Source organism: Vipera berus (assembly GCF_964194415.1).
Source record: "Vipera berus genome assembly, chromosome: 2".
Classification (NCBI taxonomy): domain Eukaryota; kingdom Metazoa; phylum Chordata; class Lepidosauria; order Squamata; family Viperidae; genus Vipera; species Vipera berus.
The window spans coordinates 108804967-108823610 of NC_138203.1; the positions used below are offsets into that span (position 1 = coordinate 108804967).

At 40.2% G+C, this 18644-nt stretch overlaps 1 protein-coding gene across 1 annotated transcript in view; it reads left to right on the top strand.

Moving 5' to 3' along the window:
• GPR156 (G protein-coupled receptor 156) overlaps window positions 1-18644 on the top strand; it is a gene marked incomplete at both ends in the record, with an annotated part of 42431 nt that overhangs the window by 4637 nt on the left and 19150 nt on the right. The window contains 3 exons of the mRNA XM_081318922.1: window positions 1103-1238; window positions 13100-13210; window positions 16909-17055. Coding sequence (XP_081175048.1) covers window positions 1103-1238; window positions 13100-13210; window positions 16909-17055 — 394 coding nt within the window. The remainder of the gene's footprint in view (window positions 1-1102; window positions 1239-13099; window positions 13211-16908; window positions 17056-18644) is intronic.

Consider the following 18644-nt stretch of genomic DNA (forward strand, 5'->3'; position numbering starts at 1 on the left):
CCTTACTGCTGCTGAAGAAAAACTCAGCTGCCAATCTAATCAGCTGTTGCATGTGAGGAGCCTCCTATTTCCTCAAGTAGCAAAACATCTAACTTATGCTTAGTGGGATGAGTTTTTCAAAGATTAACATGGATAATGTGAGCTTATGCAAGAGTTAAGAACATTTTGCCCCATAAAATGCCACCAAAATACAAAAAAGGTGCTGCATTTTTCCCCCTGTCCATTTTGGGAATGAAAAAGAGATGCTGGTAGGCTGCACAAGGTTTACAGTTTTTGCATCATTGCTCTAAAATGTCAGATGTCCAGCTAGCGAATCCAAGAAAGAAACTCCTGGAACATTGTTCTTCCCAAAAGTAATATTTTTATTGAATACACTACATTGGCTTAAATGAAGCAAAACCAGCTCTGAATTTCCTGCTCAAAGGTCCATATAATTAAACATGAATTTCTCATTTGGCTGCTCACCTTAGTCCATTGCATTGTCCAATCACCTACACTCCATTTGTTATGGGAACTGTCTGGATCATTCAAACACCTGTGCAGCGTGTCCTTGAAGGGCGGAGCAGGACCTCATGATCTGCAGATGGATTCTTAGCATTCCATTCCCACCCCAGACAATTCAACCACCCACCTTCCTATTGTTGTCAAGTTGAGAGCAGAGAAGAAACTAGGTGAAAAGAGAATCATTCTTGACATAAAAGATCATTTAAGCTTGAGGAAACAATTACTAAGTACAATAGTTAATTATCCTGAATTTCTTGACAACTTTAGAAACCTTTGACAATAGGACCCTTCTGCACCAGAATTAGAGGTGGGGATTAGGGACACTATGCTTCAGAATTCTATTCCTAGTGGAAGAGTGTCATTTTTAGGATGATACTTCAGGGAATATAATTAACTTGGAAGGATGGAGCATTTTGGTTCTGGCTGATACTTTTTTAGTCAGGAAGAAAATCAGAATAGTGAAATCCAGGTTCAGTGTGTCAAGAAACAAACTGTTGTAGCACATGTTGGAAGGAAAGGAAAGGATAAAGAAAATACAGTTACTTCTTTCAATAACTCCTTTTCTCATGTTTTCTCCTTTATCCATTATCTCCTGCAGGATTGTGAAAATGTCTAGTCCAAACTTGAATGTTGTGACTCTCCTGGGCAGTGGCTTGACTTACGGCAGTGTGTATCTCTTTGGAATTGAAAAACAGAATCCACTGAGCAGACCATCCTTAGAGATGCTGATTCAAGTAGGTGAATGTATATTTTGAGAACAATTGTGAGATTTACTATGTATTGATCTTAGTGATATAGTTACATAGCAGATTATTGATATACAGAGGAATATGTGGAAATGAATAAGATTTTATTTTTCAGTATTTTCCTTTCAGAAGCAACCTTTCTGAAGCCCTTTAAACATTTTTTCTAAGTTTCTAACATTTAAAATTCCAAGTTCTTGTCTATTAGCACATAAGCAAAAAGAAAAAAAAAGAATTTTTTAAAAAATGAAAAGAGAAAAAGAAAAGAAAAAAGCCTTTCCAAAAGCTAAGTAGATTGTGTCTAGTGAGTTAAGGTGAGAGACTCCTGTTAAATTAATGTTGAATTTCAACACAAAAATCATGCTTGGGTTTGTAAAATATGCTTAATATTAACCCGAGTAGTTCCTTACCTTTCAATCTGACAGCACATAATCACAGCAACCGGGTCAAGAGCCACATTTGGGAGTATACAGAGAACCCTCCCCCCATTTTCTTCAGGCCTGCCTAGTGTTTTCTTTGTATTTGTACTGTTATGCCAATAGACCATAAACAAGACATAAACAACCAAAGCCCCATCTGCGTGATGCAGGCAGCACACAAAACCACGCCCCCTCTGGTCCGCAAAAAAACCTCTACACGTAACGGGTCCCTGGTGCCCAAAAGGTTTGGGACCTCTGCAATAGACCCTTCACAGTTTAGCTCCGTTTAGTTTTCTGTATCTTCTGCTGCCATCTGGTGTTTATCTGCAATGTTGCAGCTCAAGTATGCTAATCCTAGATAATGGAGATTCTCAGTTTATTCAGGTCATAGTTGTCTCAAAGATGCTTTTTCAAAAGGCAACTGGACTGTTTTTTCCCTGAGGAAGAAGAAGTCTCTCTTCTCATCCAAGAAGGTTCATCAGTTCTGGCAGGATGGTGGGGGCGATAGGATTAATTCTGACAGGATGGGTGGGGGTGGAAGGATCATATTTCTTTAGAGTCATCTGGTTGTTAGCATTCTCCGTGAGAGCTCTTGAGGCCACTGGCACCAATCCACGGCCAGAAATCAGTCCATGCAAACAAGTGAAGCCCCATCTGCAGGATGCAGGCAGCATGCAAAACCATGCCACATCCAGTCCATGAAAAAACCTCTTTCCACGGAACTGGGGAAGATTGGGGACCTCTGTACTTTGTTGTTGTTGTTAGTTGCGAAGTCGTTTCCGACCCATCGCGACCCTATGGACAATGTTCCTCCAGGCCTTCCTGTCCTCTACCATCTTCTGGAGTCCAGTTAAGCTCACGCCTACTGCTTCAGTGACTCCATCCAGCCACCTCATTCTCTGTCGTCCCCTTCTTCTATTGCCCTCAATCTTTCCCAGCATTAGGCTCTTCTCCAGTGAGTCCTTCCTCCTCATTAGGTGGCCAAAGTATTTGAGTTTTAGCTTCAGGATCTGGCCTTCTAAAGAGCAGTCAGGGTTGATCTCCTCTAGGACTGACCGGTTTGATCGCCTTGCAGTCCAAGGGACTCGCAGGAGTCTTCTCCAGCACCAGAGTTCAAAGGCCTCAATTCTTTGGCGCTCAGCCTTTCTTATGGTCCAACTTTCACTGCCATACATTGCAACTGGGAAGACCATAGCCTTGACTATACGCACTTTTGTTGACAGGGTGATGTCTCTGCTTTTTAGTGTGCTGTCTAGATTTGCCATGGCTTTCCTCCCTAGGAGCAAGCGTCTTTTAATTTCTTGACTACAGTCCCCATCTGCAGTGATCTTGGAGCCCAGGAAAATAAAATCTGTCACTTCCCCATCTATTTGCCAGGAATTAAGAGGGCCGGATGCCATGATCTTAGTTTTCTTAATGTTTAGTTTCAACCCAACTTTTGCACTCTCCTTCTTCACTCGCAACAAGAGACTCTTCAGTTCCTCTTCACTTTCTGCCATTAGAGTGGTATCATCTGCATATCTTAGGTTGTTGATATTTCTTCCAGCAATCTTAATTCCAACTTTTGATTCATCTAGCCCTGCCTTTCTCATGATGTGCTCTGCATATAAGTTAAATAGGCAAGGCGACAGTATACAGCCTTGCCGGACTCCTTTCCCAATTTTGAACCAATCAGTGGTTCCGTGTCCAGTTCTCACTGTTGCTTCTTGGCCCGCATATAGGTTTCTCAAGAGACAAATAAGATGTTCTGGTACTCCCATCTCTTTAAGAACTTGCCACAGTTTGTTATGATCCACACAATCAAAGGCTTTAGCATAGTCAATGAAGCAGAAGTAGATGTTTTTCTGGAACTCTCTAGCTTTTTCCATGATCCAGCGTATGTTGGCAATTTGATCTCTAGTTCCTCTGCCTCTTCGAAATCCTGCCTGTACTTCTGGTAGTTCTCGATCCACATACTGCTGGAGTCTAGCTTGTAGGATTTTAAGCATAACTTTACTAGCATGAGAAATGAGTGCAATGGTGCGATAGTTTGAACATTCTTTGGCACTGCCTTTCTTTGGAATTGGAATGTAAACTGATCTTTTCCAATCCTGTGGCCACTGTTGAGTTTTCCAAATTTGCTGGCAAATTGAGTGTAGCACTTTTACTGCATCGTCTTTTAAGTTTTTGAATAGCTCAGCTGGAATACTGTCACCTCCACTAGCTTTGTTGTTGCTCAGCTTTTCTAAGGCCCACTTCACTTCACATTCTAGGATGTCTGGCTCGAGGTCAGTGACCACCTCATTGTGATTATCAGGGACGTTAAGCTCATTCTTGTATAGTTCTTCTGTGTAATTTTGCCATCTCTTCTTAATCTCTTCTGCCTCTGTTAGGTCCCTGCCATTTTGGTCCTTTATCATGCCCATTTTTGCATTGAACGTTCCCTTCATCTCTCCAATTTTCTTGAAAAGATCTCTGCTCCTCCCTATTCTATTGTTTTCTTCTATTTCTTTGCACTGTTCATTTAAGAAGTCATTCTTATCTCTTCTAGCTATTCTCTGGAATTCTGCATTCAATTGGACGTATCTTTCTTTTTCTCCCTTGCCTTTTGCTTCCCTCCTTTCCTCAGCTATTTGCAAAGCTTCCTCAGACAGCCATTTTGCTTTCTTGCATTTCTTTTTCTTTGGGATGGTTTTGGTTGCTACCTCTTGTACAATGTTGCGAACCTCTGTCCATAGTTCTTCAGGCACCCTGTCTATCAGATCTAATTCCTTAAATCTATTTGTCACCTCTACTGTATATTCAACAGGGATATGATTTAATTCATACCTGACTGGCTTAGTGCTTTTCCCTACTTTCTTCAGTTTAAGCTTAAACTTTGCAACAAGAAGCTCATACCTCTGTACTAGGGCAGGGCTTTTCAACCTTTCACCCATTGTACCACTTTTAGGATATGGCAATATCCGAGTACCACCAGTCGCCTAGCAAGGTGTCAAAAACATGATGACCAAAAAAAAGGACTGTTACAATGGCCCTGAAAAAAGTGCCCCCCAAGCCACAGTTGAGCAAGACACTTGTCTGCCCACCTGGCGGCGTTCTTCCTCCTGTCCAAAGTTTCGATTGTTGTGAGCATTTCTGTTGAGAATTGGCAGTGGGGGTGAGGTGGGGGGGGGGTGTTTGGTTTTTATTCACCCTGTCTGCTGGGTGGTTGCAGCAGGTTTTGGTCACTTCACATGACCCTGGGACACTGTGACCGTCATAAATGAAGGGGAAAGAAATTCAGATGTAGGGACAGGAATTCAGACGAAGGAAAAAGAATTCAGACCTGAGTCGATAGAGAGCTTTTAACCAGCCAGGCAGCCTCATCTCCAGAAAAAGAACTCTCCCGAGCACTGCCCGCTGAACTTTTATTCACCTCCAATCTTACAAAAAATTACATCAGTCTCATACCAAATAGGATACATAGAAATAATTGGATACTCAGGTGCTTATGAGATCACACAAAAACAAGGTAGCATAAGATGTATGTGAAGTCTTTATCATAGCGTTTCCCAAACCTCCCACATGCCAGGCCCCCCTCCCAGCCAGGAGAGTGTTCTCTGCACTGAAGCTACAGAGAGGCCCAACTAGGAAAGAACAGAAAGGTGAAAAGCCAAATTCTTGGGAGACCAAATTCTGGCCGTTCCCACATGTCCCCTTTTTTTGTGTAATGACAGAAGCAGAATGCTTGAGATAAGCTTGCATAACATGTAAATCTTTGGCATTGAAGGTAGAGGTGTGAGATCGTTTAACAAAAAGCGAATGGCACAATGCCAGCAAAGAGGGAATACATTGAATACAGCAACACAAACTAATCAATATAACTATAGTTAAAATACCATAAACAAATAAATGTTTAAGCGAAGCTAAATCTGGTAGCCATAGAAAAAGCATTTTCCTAAGTCTATAAGTTGGAAAGCCCCAAGAATACATAGTATATAGGTGGTGGATATATTAAAATTGGTAAAAAGAGTATAATTTTGAATAATAGTAGCTGGAGCACAGACAGGAACAATGCAAAAGCTAATAACTTCATGAGCAGAAGCAGACATTTTTATAAGCAAAAATTCTCTGACTAGAAATATTGGTCAGTTGTAGCTACAAATTGAATTGTCCTCTATTTGCTAAAACTTCATGAATTCCTACAGATGAAAAAATAAAAAAATAAAAACCAAAAAAAACACAGCAACAGTCCAAGTGCTGAATTGGTGTTAAGTTGAGCAATAAATGCCGACAGGAATAGTTGTAAGGTCACAAAGGGCATTTCCGCTGAGTGTTTATAACATTCCCCATGTTACTGGTGGCTGAGTTCCTGCTGGCCGGGAAGGTCTTTTACGCCTTCGTGGTGTTTCACCCACCGGGTTCGGGTTGAATGTCAGGGCTGGATTGAATTCTGGGAGCGGACTGCTTAGCCTCTGGTGCCAGCTCATGTTTGGCTCGGAATGGCTTCACACACCTGGCAGGCACCCACACCGGTCCTGTAGGAGTAGGAATAGATGCAAAACCCCTTCCCCAAGTAATCAATTCAGCTGGTCCCTTCCAGGTTGGCTCGGGCATCTCCTTATATAGCACTCGTCGTTCCAGGGAAAGCTCCTTCCTAAAATGTCTCTCTGCAGGAGTATAAGCTTGATTAGTGATAGTTAAATGATTCAAAGTAAATAGCAATACTGGAATCAAGGATTTAAGATCTGAGGGAGTAATTCCCCTTTCTTTAAAATGGTTAAACAACAAAGCTTTAAATGTACCATGTGCACGTTCCACTATAGCTTGGCCTGAGCTATTGTATGGAATGCCATGTCGGAGAGCAATATCCCAAGTGCTGCAAAATTGAAAAAAAAAACAGAAGTATACGCAGGAACGTTGTCAGTCTTTAAAACAAGTGGTCGTCCCATGACAGCCATGGCAGCGAGAAGGTGCTGAATAATAGGAGAGGCAGTTTTGCTGCGAAGGGGGGTAACCCACACATCTGTTCCTCTTGGATTAATAGCATCAAAGGGAAAAGAGAGGGGGGAAGAGGAGCAAGGAGGACAGGCTGAGATAATATCACCAGCCTGAGAAAGTGGAATGTTAAAGGTAGCACGAAGAGATTTAGCATTCTGGTGAAAATAGGAATGGTTAGTCAAAGGGTAAGCCTCCTTAAGAAAATGGAAAACCACATCGGTTCTATGGTTGCCATCAGGAATAGTATCACGCAGGAAAGTTTGAAAAGTAAGGAATAAAGAAAGCAAATTACGATCCAAAAGTGGAGACAGGTAAGCAAATGCCATATGATTAAAAAGATTGTCCACAATAAGATTAAAAGGAATCAAATCATGTAATTTAAAGGCTAAAATCACTGCAGAAAGTTCAGCACGCTGGGCTGAGGTTTGAGAAGCTGTGAACTTAGTTTGCCATTTTCCATTAATTTGCCAAACAACCACCTCACGGGTATGAGATCCATCTGTAAATAAAGTAATAGCATTAGGAAGAAGGGTAAAAACCTGTGCAGATTGAAAAACAAAAGGTAATTCCTGTAAGAAAATCAAACGTTGGTCCTTGGGGGGGTTAAACAACACAGCTCTCACATAATCTACAAAAGCAATCGCATAAGCAGTAAACATTTGCAGAAAGAAATCATGCTGATCCTTGGTGCAAGGCAAATGAAAGACTAAAGGATGAAAGCCAGAATATAACACCTCAATGGGAAATACATTTTTAGCTGGTGTGTGTGTCAAATACAACCATTCTACAATGCAGATAGATTTAAGCGTTTCAGGAAAAAATAAGATAGCAGTTGGCTGTAACAATCCTAAAAGAGAAGCTCTGTTAACCATAACTTTACGAAAGGCAGAATTGATTTGATGAAGGCAATGTTGCTTCGCTGTGGAGACTGGAATCTGCGTGTCAGGGGTTAAATGACCTTGCAAGGCAATAAAAAGTGGACGCAACAAAGCAGTAGTTAACCCTAAAAATGGTCTAGCCCAATTAAGATCTCCTAAAAAGTTTTGCAATTGTACCAGAGTAAAATGAGATGGAATGCACAGAGTTGAAACAAAAGGAGAAAAAGAAGATTGAAGCATCCGATCACCTAAATATAGAAAGGGAGGTTTATTTTGAACCTTCTCAGGGGCAATGACAAGTCCCGATTTAGTCAAGATTTCCTGTAAGGTTAGGAAACAATTAACAGGTAAAGGCTTTCTAGCAAGCAAGAAATCATCCATAAAATGGTAAGCAAAGCATTTTTTGTCTTTGGCTGGATGAAATACAGCTGCAAGAGCTGTAGGTAAAAGTTCTGTCTTATGAGATTCAGTTTCAATGTTCTGACACAAATCAATCATCGGAGCAATAGTTGTCTCAGGTTTGGAATCAATTGCTTTCAGGGCTGTTTTGCAGTTCTGATTAGTATTTTCAAATGCCAATTGTTTCATCAGAACATCAACAGCACCTTCATTTTGAACCTTTTCAGGGAAAAGCTCCCGGGTGAAATTGCTTTGCAACCCATTGTCTGTAACACTTCCTTTCAGCTCTTTGTGAACTGCAGATGGGACAGACTCATGGACTTGCTGATTTTGAGCGTTTTGGACCACAGGGCAGACAGCCATTAATGGCAATGCCTCCTGGATGTCCTCTGAATTTTCAGAGACCAATGCAGACTGCACTATTTGTTGAATAGCTGTCTGTGTTTGAGGCTGTTGAAAGTCCAAATTTTGCTGACTCTCAGAGCTCCACTGCCGTGAAGAATTATGATAAGACAGTGGTGGCTGAGGGTCTGGGGGATACAGGATTGGTGCCTCAGGAATTATTAATTTTGGAGGATACAAGATTGGTGCCTCAGGAGTTATTAATTTTGGAGGGTACAAGATTGGTGCCTCAGGAGTTATTAATTTTGGAGGGTACAAGAGAGGATTGGACCACTCAGTAATAGCTTTATAGCAGAGTTGCCAAGTGTGTAGTACTGATACTGGAGTGGTCACAGCCTGATGCAGATTTTTCCCAATTTCTTGCCAATCATAGGGATTAAGAGATCCATCTGCAGGATACCAAGGGCATAATTTACCAATAATCTTAACCAGCTCTTCTACATCCTCTTTATAAACTTTAACTGTTTGCTTAGTCCTTGTCAACAAATTGCAAAGGTCAGATACCTGTTTTTCCTGTCCTGTTGAAAGAGAAGTCCCCATATTTACCCCGTTGACTCCTTAAACGGAATGAATTGTTGAACTGACTTCGTTGACTCCTTAAACGGAATGAATAAGTTGGTCTTACCATGTGGACCCCTTAAAACGGGATGAATTAGTTGAACGCGTTCGTTTAGCTCCTGCCGAGCGGAGGTAAGCCAGAAGTTACAGTTTGCCTCACAGCCGCACATGTATCACACCCTCACAGGCATAACGTCGGGCACAGGCATCACGTCGGGGTCACCAGATGAAGGGGAAAGAAATTCAGATGTAGGGACAGGAATTCAGACGAAGGAAAAAGAATTCAGACCTGAGTCGATAGAGAGCTTTTAACCAGCCAGGCAGCCTCATCTCCAGAAAAAGAACTCTCCCGAGCACTGCCCGCTGAACTTTTATTCACCTCCAATCTTACAAAAAATTACATCAGTCTCATACCAAATAGGATACATAGAAATAATTGGATACTCAGGTGCTTATGAGATCACACAAAAACAAGGTAGCATAAGATGTATGTGAAGTCTTTATCATAGCGTTTCCCAAACCTCCCACATGCCAGGCCCCCCTCCCAGCCAGGAGAGTGTTCTCTGCACTGAAGCTACAGAGAGGCCCAACTAGGAAAGAACGGAAAGGCTGAAAGGTGAAAAGCCAAATTCTTGGGAGACCAAATTCTGGCCGTTCCCACAAGAAATATGAATCAGTTGCCAAGCATCTGAATGTAAATCACAAGACCCTGGGGATGCTGCAACATTCCATCTGATTGGCACTTCTTCTGGGCTCAGCAGAAGCACCAGGATCAGCGCCGAGCTCCAGCTGAAGCCTGGCGCTGATCCTGGCGCTTCCGCTGAGCCCTGACAGCCCTGCAGCTCCAGCCATCTCTCGCTCAGGCTTGTGTGGTGCTGCCACCGGTTCAGCTCATTCCCCTCCCCTGCTATCACTTTTCTAGGATGGTCACGTACCACCTGCCAGGTGCCAATGTACCACAGGTGGTACCTGTACCACTGGTTGAAAAACCCTGCACTAGGGGATTTATCTGTGCCCTCAGGGTCATCTGTATCAGAGTGAAAATGAGGTGAAATCTTTTGGAACTCCTGAAAGGATGGCATTGTAGACAGAAGATGTGTCTTATCCCTCTCCCTCTGTTGCGAGAGGGCTGCTTGATGTTAAAACGACCTCTTTTCTTTCAAACTAATGGCCCTCTCTATCCAGAATGTGGGTAGATATACGGCAATATATCACATAGCTGTTCTCAGTTTTTTGGTGCAGACACTTGTGAGAGGATGGCAGAAAGCTTTCCCTCAACCCATTGAAGAAATGGGTAACAAAGTCTGCACATTTTATATAGCTTGAGGCTTTAAACAAAAAGAGAATGTAAGATTCTGCCACTTGTGGGTTGGGGATGAGATGAAGTAACTGGGACACAGCAGGAAAATGGTGGTGCTATGGTGTGTTTATGCCATAGTCAGGTGCAGGTGGTGCACAAATTAAAGCTTCATATTTACAGTATATGAACAGTCCATAATGTAAGAACAAGGGAAATATTAATTTAGCCTAAACTTCACAGTACTGTAAACTGCTAAAATAATAAATGGCTTTGTACACCCCCTGAATAAAGTTAATGATCTTTTTGGAGATGGGGTTGGATGAGAATCAAACATACCATTTATTTTTAATCTTTAATCTGTGTATCCCAGTTCTTCAAATTTGCAATATTGCATCTGCCTACTTCAAATTTGCATAAGTGAAGTAATGGACAAAGTTCAGAGCAAGGTTTGAGCGACTCCCACTCTGCCTGGGCAAGCCTCATCTGATTTTTAAAAATTGTAACCCTTTGCTGAAATTGCTTGTGTCTCCTGGGAGGGAGTTCAGATTCATAATTGGAGAATTCCTGTCCTAGCAAGTGATCAGATGAAACAGGTTTATATAGGACTGCCACTTCCTATGCCTGGTCATCTGTTAAATCATTGGCTAGGCTCAGATAATTTACTAGGCCACAAGCAAACAAACTAAATTTTGGTGTTACATAATTATAGCCACTATAGTTTGTAATGATAATTTATAATTGATGTGAATCCAGTCATTCTGGTTTTGTTTAGTAAATGGAAGTTTAATATTTGGGTGAACATAGTCCAGTAGGTTCTTCATCCCAAGAAGCTTTAGGAATAAACATTCAGGCAGTCAGATGATAACAGAGATATATTGTGCTGCAGCCCCTCACCTCATACTTAGGTTCTGATGCAAATAGGTGACTCACAGTTATGGTTCCTGTTTTATCCCTTGTCCCTAACCCTCCCTCGTGAAAATAATAATAATAATAATAATAATAATAATAATAATAATAATAATAATAATAATAATAATAATAATAATAATAATAATAATGATGATGATGATGATGATGATGATGATGATGATGATGATGATGATGTTGGAAGGGACCTTGCAGGTCTTCTACTCCAGGGCTTTTCAACCTTTTCACCGATTGTACCACCTTTAGGATATGGCAATATTCGAGTACCACCTAGCAAGGTGTCAAAAACTTGACCAAAAAAAAAACCTGTTCAAAGTTGTAATTGCACTGAAATGACTTATGACCATTTTTCACACTTATGACCATTGCAGCATGCCCAGGGTCATGTGATTTATATTTGGATGCTTGGCAACTGATTCATATTTATGATGGTCAGTATCCCAGGGTCATGTTATCCCCTTCTGCAACCTTCTGAAAAGCAAAATCAATGGCAGGGCTGCTGGTGGCCAAGTGCTAAGGCAGGACTTCCTTCCCTGCCTCCCTCTTTCTCACTCCCATCTCCTTCTGAAGGAAGAATTTGAACACCCCCCCCAAATTTTCCCCCCCCTTTTCCATATATTCATCAAACAAGGAAAACCCTCCAGAGACAGAAAAGACAAGCCACTGAGAGAACTAGCTTAAAAAGGCGCATTCCCCTTTAAGAATTAGCTACTGGCTAGAAAGGAAAGTTAAGGAGCCAAAAGCCAGCACTTAAGGAAGAAAAAGAAATGTAGTAAGTACTGGTTGCTGGCTAAGGAGCCTTCCCAAATGGCTCCATTCAAAAGTAAAGGAATACTACAGGCAAAATCCATTCAGGAGAAAAATACTTTAAAATCCCTTGCAGCTAACAATAGCAGAGCAATAGAAGCTAACACGAGACATCAGCCAAATAGAAATTGCCAAACACTCTTTAAGAACATAAAATCCACATTGCACGTCCCAGAATTTCAAAGTCACAAAAACACAAAAGAATCCTTCCATTCTCCATCTCCCTCCCTCCCTCCCTCCATGCCTCAGCTCCTCCATGCCTCACCTCCAGCCGATGCTGCCTTTCTTCATTGCTGCCTTTCTTCATTCCTTGTGAAGGGTGACCCCCTCACCCGCTGAGTTTCTTGCCTGTTTGTTGCTGCCAGCACAGGTGGCTGCCACAGAAATTGTAGATCGGCTCATGGCCGGCCTGCTTGATCTCCTCTCTTCTCCCCCCACTCTCCTTCTTCTTTCCCTTTGGTGCAACTAGAGCTGACTCTGCCTCTTTTTCTCTCTCTCCCTGTCGCGCCCAAGCTGCCTCCTTTTATAGCCTCTCCTGTCTCCACCCCTCTCCTCCTCCTTTCTCTTCTGGGTGAGCTGGAAGTGCCAATCTTGGGGCTTTTGCCTTGCCCCAGCCACTCTGCAGCTCCGGAGGACTCTCTCACAGTACGTCCTGTGCTGTGCTGGCTCGTTCCCTCCCCCAATACACTTGGCTGGGCAGGGCCACGTACCACCTGCCATGTGCTAATGTACCACAGGTGGTACGCGTACCACAGGTTTGAAAAGTCCTGTTCTAGTCCAACCCTGTGCTCAGGCAGGAAACCCTATACCAGGGGTAGGCAACCTGAGCATGGCTGGCTCAGGAATTCTAGGAGTTGAAGTCCATGAGTCATAAAAGAGCCAAGGTTGCCTACCCCTGCCCTATACCATTTCAGACTTAGGTGTACATGTTTTTAAAACAAGTTTTTAAATGTGGCTTTCTCTATAACAGATTACAGTAACTGTCTATCGAGCTATGGTTACAGTTTGAATTTTAGAAAAACTTGAAGCTTTAATTATGAATTTGCTGGGTCAGTTATCTTCTGTTTGTATACTGTACTTGCCCTTTTGAAAATGTGCTGTGTCTTCTAGAATAGGTTGCATATCACTCATCCAGGAATATTACAAATCTCCCCTACCATGTAATTTTACATTTAGACTGATGGATCTTTCCCATGCCAACAGGTGAGAATTTGTATATTGTACATAAGTGGTTCCTTGGCTTTGGGCCCTATCCTGGGAAAGAGTTGGCGTTTATACAGAGTGTTCACTCAAAAGATGCCAGACAAAAGAGTGGTAAGTCTTGCACACAGAAAGAGGAGCAAAGCTGAACTTTTGGTGGTATTTTTCTTGCCCTGCTGAGGTTTGTGTGCAGGCTGTGTTTTTTTTAATTGCTCTTGCTTGAGCACACTTCTGGGCCCAAACTTGATCAGCATCTACTGCAACCTGTTTCTATTTAAACACAGAGAAACCAGGCTTGATTAGACATCGTGGTTTTAATATTCAATTTTTGCTTCATCCTTCCTCCCAGTCACTGGTTCAAGCAAGCCATTACTTTCCTTCCCCTCATAAGTAGGAAGGCTCTATCATGTTATTCAAAACTGGAGTAGTTACAAAAAACAAAAGATACCTGGTTGAAAGCCTAAAAGAAGCAACAATAGCGCTTTGCCCAGCAGAATGGTTTCCTGCCACAATAAGATAAGAGATAAGATAATCTTTATTGTCATTTTTTACTATGAGAACACTGGCCCACATTAAAAATGAAATTCTGTTGCCTGCTCTCAAAAGAAAATATGTATCTACCCATACACAACAGACATATATACATACTATATACATATACATATGTATGTATATACCCGCATACATGCATATCCACATAAATATTAATCACTGTCCATTTTGAATACATAGTGGAAAGAGGAAAATTGAGAGTTCATCAGGTTAACGCTATATGGATCAAAACTGTGGCTGAATTTGGATGTTCTGCTTCAGATATCATGAAGCCTCCTCCCAGAAGATAACAAGGAAAATAGGTCATGAAGAGGATGTGTAATGTCCCAGACATTCCTGTGGACCTTGCTCAAACATCGCTTATATGCTATGTCCTGGATAGAAGGAAGTGAATTACCAATAATCTTTTGTGGTATCCTCACCACTCTCTGCACCGCCTTCCTGTCTGAAGCAATGGTACTTCCAAACCAGACAGTAATGCAATATGACAGGATGGTCTTGATCATCCCTCTGTAGAAAGTGGTAAGGACAGAGGAAGGAAGATGTGCTTTCATACTATGTTGACAAATGAACAGATAAATGGACACAAAATACACTGAATAAGAATGGAGTTGTTAGCAATTTATTTTAATTTTCTGTGGAAAGGAGGGGAGAAAATTTGTTAGTCCAGGAGTTGTGGCATTTGAGAGAGCAAGATGCCTTGTGAAACTGACTTTTAGAACTCCTCTACTGTCATCCTAAGGGAAAACTATTTGTTAGCACTGTGTTGAATCATACAGTTTGAGGCATATTAGTGGTGAATTCCAGTTTATCTCAGTGACATTATTTACAGTCTGCATCAAATGCCAGCACTAACTTATAGAAATAGATTCCTTTGCTCGCCAGTCGCAAAAAGTTAGATCAATGTCTAAGGAGTATGGTCCCTTGATAAGTTTCATCTGTTATTTTTTATTGAAAAGTTTTACAGTACATTTTATTTATAAAAAAACAAAACAAAACCCCTCCCAACCCCCTCCCCTCTTCCCAACCCTCCCCAACACCTCCCTCCCTCCCCCTCCCCCCTCCCCGACTTCCCAGAGCTAAATACAAGGTATAAAAGTAGAAACAATCATAATCTACCATATGCAAACAACAATAGACTATTAAATCTATCGCACTTTAACTCTTATAAAATGACTACAAGCAATATAAATATCACATCAGTACTTATTCAAATGCTAAATGAAACTTTTTAGTCCCATATTTATTCTGGATGTAATCAATCCATTTTTTCCACTCCACAATATATCTCTGTTGCGAATGGTCTTTCAAATACGCTGAAATCTTTGCCATTTCCGCCAAGTTGGAAAGTTTTAAAGTCCATTCTTCTATAGTCGGCAGTTCTTCCTTCTTCCAATATTGCCCTACTAAAAGTCTTGCTGCCGTAATTAAATTCAACATCAACTTAGTGTCCACAACAGTAGTGTCTGTAATAATACCCAGTAAAAACAATTGCGGACAAAACTTTATCCTTTTCTTAAATATCTTCTGCATGTTCCACCAAATTTTAATCCAAAATGCTTTAATCTTCTTACAGGTCCACCATATATGAAAATACGTTGCATCTTCACCACCACACCTCCAACATTTAGGCTGGCAGTTCGGATACATACTTGCAAATTTTTTAGGATCTAAATGCCACCTATAAAACATTTTATAAAAATTCTCTCTTAAATTTTGAGCTTGCGTAAATTTTACATTTCTCACCCAAATCTTTTCCCAAGTATCCATTGTAATGACTTCTTGAAAATTCTGAGCCCACTTTATCATACAGTCTTTAACAAGTTCTGTCTCTGAATCAATTTCTATCAGCGCAAGATATATCCGTTTGATATGTGCTTGACCTTGATTTCTAATTTGCTTTACCAAATTTTCATCAGTCATTGAGAAACCAATTTTCTGATCTTCTTTCCACTTGGCCTGTAATTGCCCATACTGAAACCAAGTTTGAACAATCTTTCCTTCTCGTAAAAAATTATACGGCTTCAAATGCCATACATTCCTTTCCAAACTTAAAATTTCCTTATATGTAGTCACATCATGTTTAAACCCAACACTTATATTTTCTATTGCGTGTTTCGGTATTACCCATAAAGGTATCTTATAATTTAGCTTATGTCTATACTTTTTCCAAACTCGCAACAGAGCATGTCTTAAAATATGCACCTTGAACACATTATCCACCTTCTTATCATACAATAGGTATGCATGCCAACCGAATAGCAAATCATGACAGGTTTCATCTGTTTTATATCTTACAATTTTATGGTCTAACTGGGTAATGATAAACCTTATTGGAATTAATTTCTAAATTTATTTTTATTTATTATACCCCATATTATTCATATATGTGTGATTATCATCAACATTTCTAGTAAGTCACATCTAGGTCCCCTTTATAGAATGTTTGCATAAAGTGGAAAAATAACATAATTTGTAGTTTTGATTAGAAAAAATGGGATAATAGAAAAGAGTGTGCTTTCTTTTGTGATTATAAAGCAAGAGATAATTTAGTAATTGTGCTTATATTTGCTGGAAAGGCAATACAAAGTTTTATCTTTCTATTTCTTTTTGTTCTTTCTTTTTGCACTTGTATTTTTCTTTTCTAGTTTTTCTTTTTATTTGCTTGTGATGGTTTTTATGTTCTTTGTAATAATTTTAATAAAAAATATTTTAAAAACTATTTCTAGTAAAAGTCAACAAGAATTGTTTCTTACAATCTAATCTTAGATTGATGTTCCACTTCTCTCTTATTTTGGACATATCTTGTTGTTTTGATCTTTAGTTTATATAATGGTGTGGTCTGTTTCAGCAAATATCCAATGTTTCCTTTACTTCATTGTTCCTTTGCAAAAAGGATAAATAAAACTATTATTGATAAAACTATGATATTTTGTCCCTTAAAAGAGAGTAGCTATGCTTGTATCAGTTTTTGCTATTGTTGCTATTGTTATTAATCCTATATTTTGTATGTGTGAATTATATTTTATTCCACTATACCACATCACTCTATATTTCTAACTTCTGTAATTCTATGCAAAAAAACTGAATTTGGAAGGAGGGCTTCAAGGAGATGAACAATTCACATTGATCCTTAAGCAGACTGAATTGCTAAAAAACCAATCAGACTAATGGTTGTAAAATCTAAAGAAAAATACAGTATTTTGTAAATAAATTATGAACACATCATGAAATGGGCATATTGAATACTTGCATTGCAGATTATCAAAGATTTTCAGCTGCTGGTAATGTTATCACTGTTAGTTATGGCTGATATTATCCTGCTGTTCATATGGATCTCCTTGGACCCAGTCCAGTGTCTCCAAAATCTTAATGCAGATGTGAAGGTAAGACAGAAAGATTCAAATTAGAGGATTGAATAGCAAATAATAAATATTAGTCTTTTTGTTTGGATCATGATGTGAAATGTACAAATTGCCCTGTTACTATAAAAAAGGGATATTTCTGTTCCCCATGTGTCTGAGAAGCTTCTATGAACATAAGTTATTCATGGATAATTTCTGAGTTAAAAGTTGACAAGGCAAACTAGAGATTATCTGTAAGACATGTACACATACACACAGTAAAGAATATACCATTTTATTTATTCTATGTATTAGCTAACATCAGGCTTGTATTCTGCTTAAACTCTTTAGTACCCTTTGGTGTCCAGTTTCTAAAATCATCACATTTCGTTACAACTTGCAATACTAGAATAGCCAAAATAAGACTGTTTCCCAGGAGTTAATTTTTATAGTAAATTCCAAAAGTTTAGACTAAAAATATCCCAAATTTATTTGGAGCCTTAATCCATTTATAACTTTCCTAGACCAAAAAAGTATGTAGATTTTTGTTGTTTATTTTAAACGCTTTTAAGTTCGCAAGCTTAATTTTAATTAATTTTTTTGGTTCAGAGTTGAAGGTAAATTTACCTGATGAAGACTTTTCAAACTTGTCATTCCAAAGGTTTCTGATAGCTTTAAGACAATTAATAGGCAATTCCAAAATTGATTAGAAAGTAAGGTTTGAACTTAAACTTGCCTTTAAAAAGCTCCACTGCGATTGTCAGAAAGATTACTGGTCTTATCATCTCCTGGTGCTCAAACGTGTGGAAAACCTCACAAGGAACAGCTGTCTAGAGCACATGTGGGCAGTCTTTATTGGAAGGTTCCAAGAAACTTGTCTACTCACCAGTCTTTGCCATAGTTGTCTGCTCTGCCCTTGCAGAACCTTCCTCAGTTTGCTACATCACCCTGGAAGCCCCATTCAAAGAAATATAAGTTCATCGGAATTCAGTTTTAAGCAGTATAAAAGGCACTGAGATTTTAAAAAGGCCTATAGATCATTACTAATCTCAGGGGGAAAAACATTTGAAATAGTACAGGGAAAAGGGACGCAGTGGCTCAGTGGGTTAGGATGCTGAGCTTGTTGATCAGAAGGTCGGCAGTTTGGCGGGTTGAATCCCGAGTGCTGCGTAACAGAGTGAGCGCCTGTTACTCGTCCCAGCTTCTGCCAACCTAGCAGTTCGAAAGCACGTAAAAATGCAAGTAGAAAAATAGGGACCACTACGGTGGGAAGGTAACAGCGTTCTGTGCGCCTTTGGCATCTAGTCATGCCGGCCACATGACCACAGAGACGTCCTCGGACAAGCGCTGGCTCTTCGGCTTTGAAACGGAGATGAGCACCGGCCCCTAGAGTTGGAAATGACTAGCACGCACGTGCGGGGGAACCTTTACCTTTACCTTACAGATCTGCTTTTTGCATATCTACAGAGAGGTGAGGGATATGAATCCTTTGGATCAATTATCCCCGATTAGAAAATACCCTTCCCCAGAACAATTACAAAACTAGTTGACCAGCAGACTCCGCATTTGCCAGGAAGCGAACATTTTAAAGTTACATTGTCCCATCAAATGCTCAAGGAGAAAGTTCACAGCTAGACTTTCTTTTAATGATG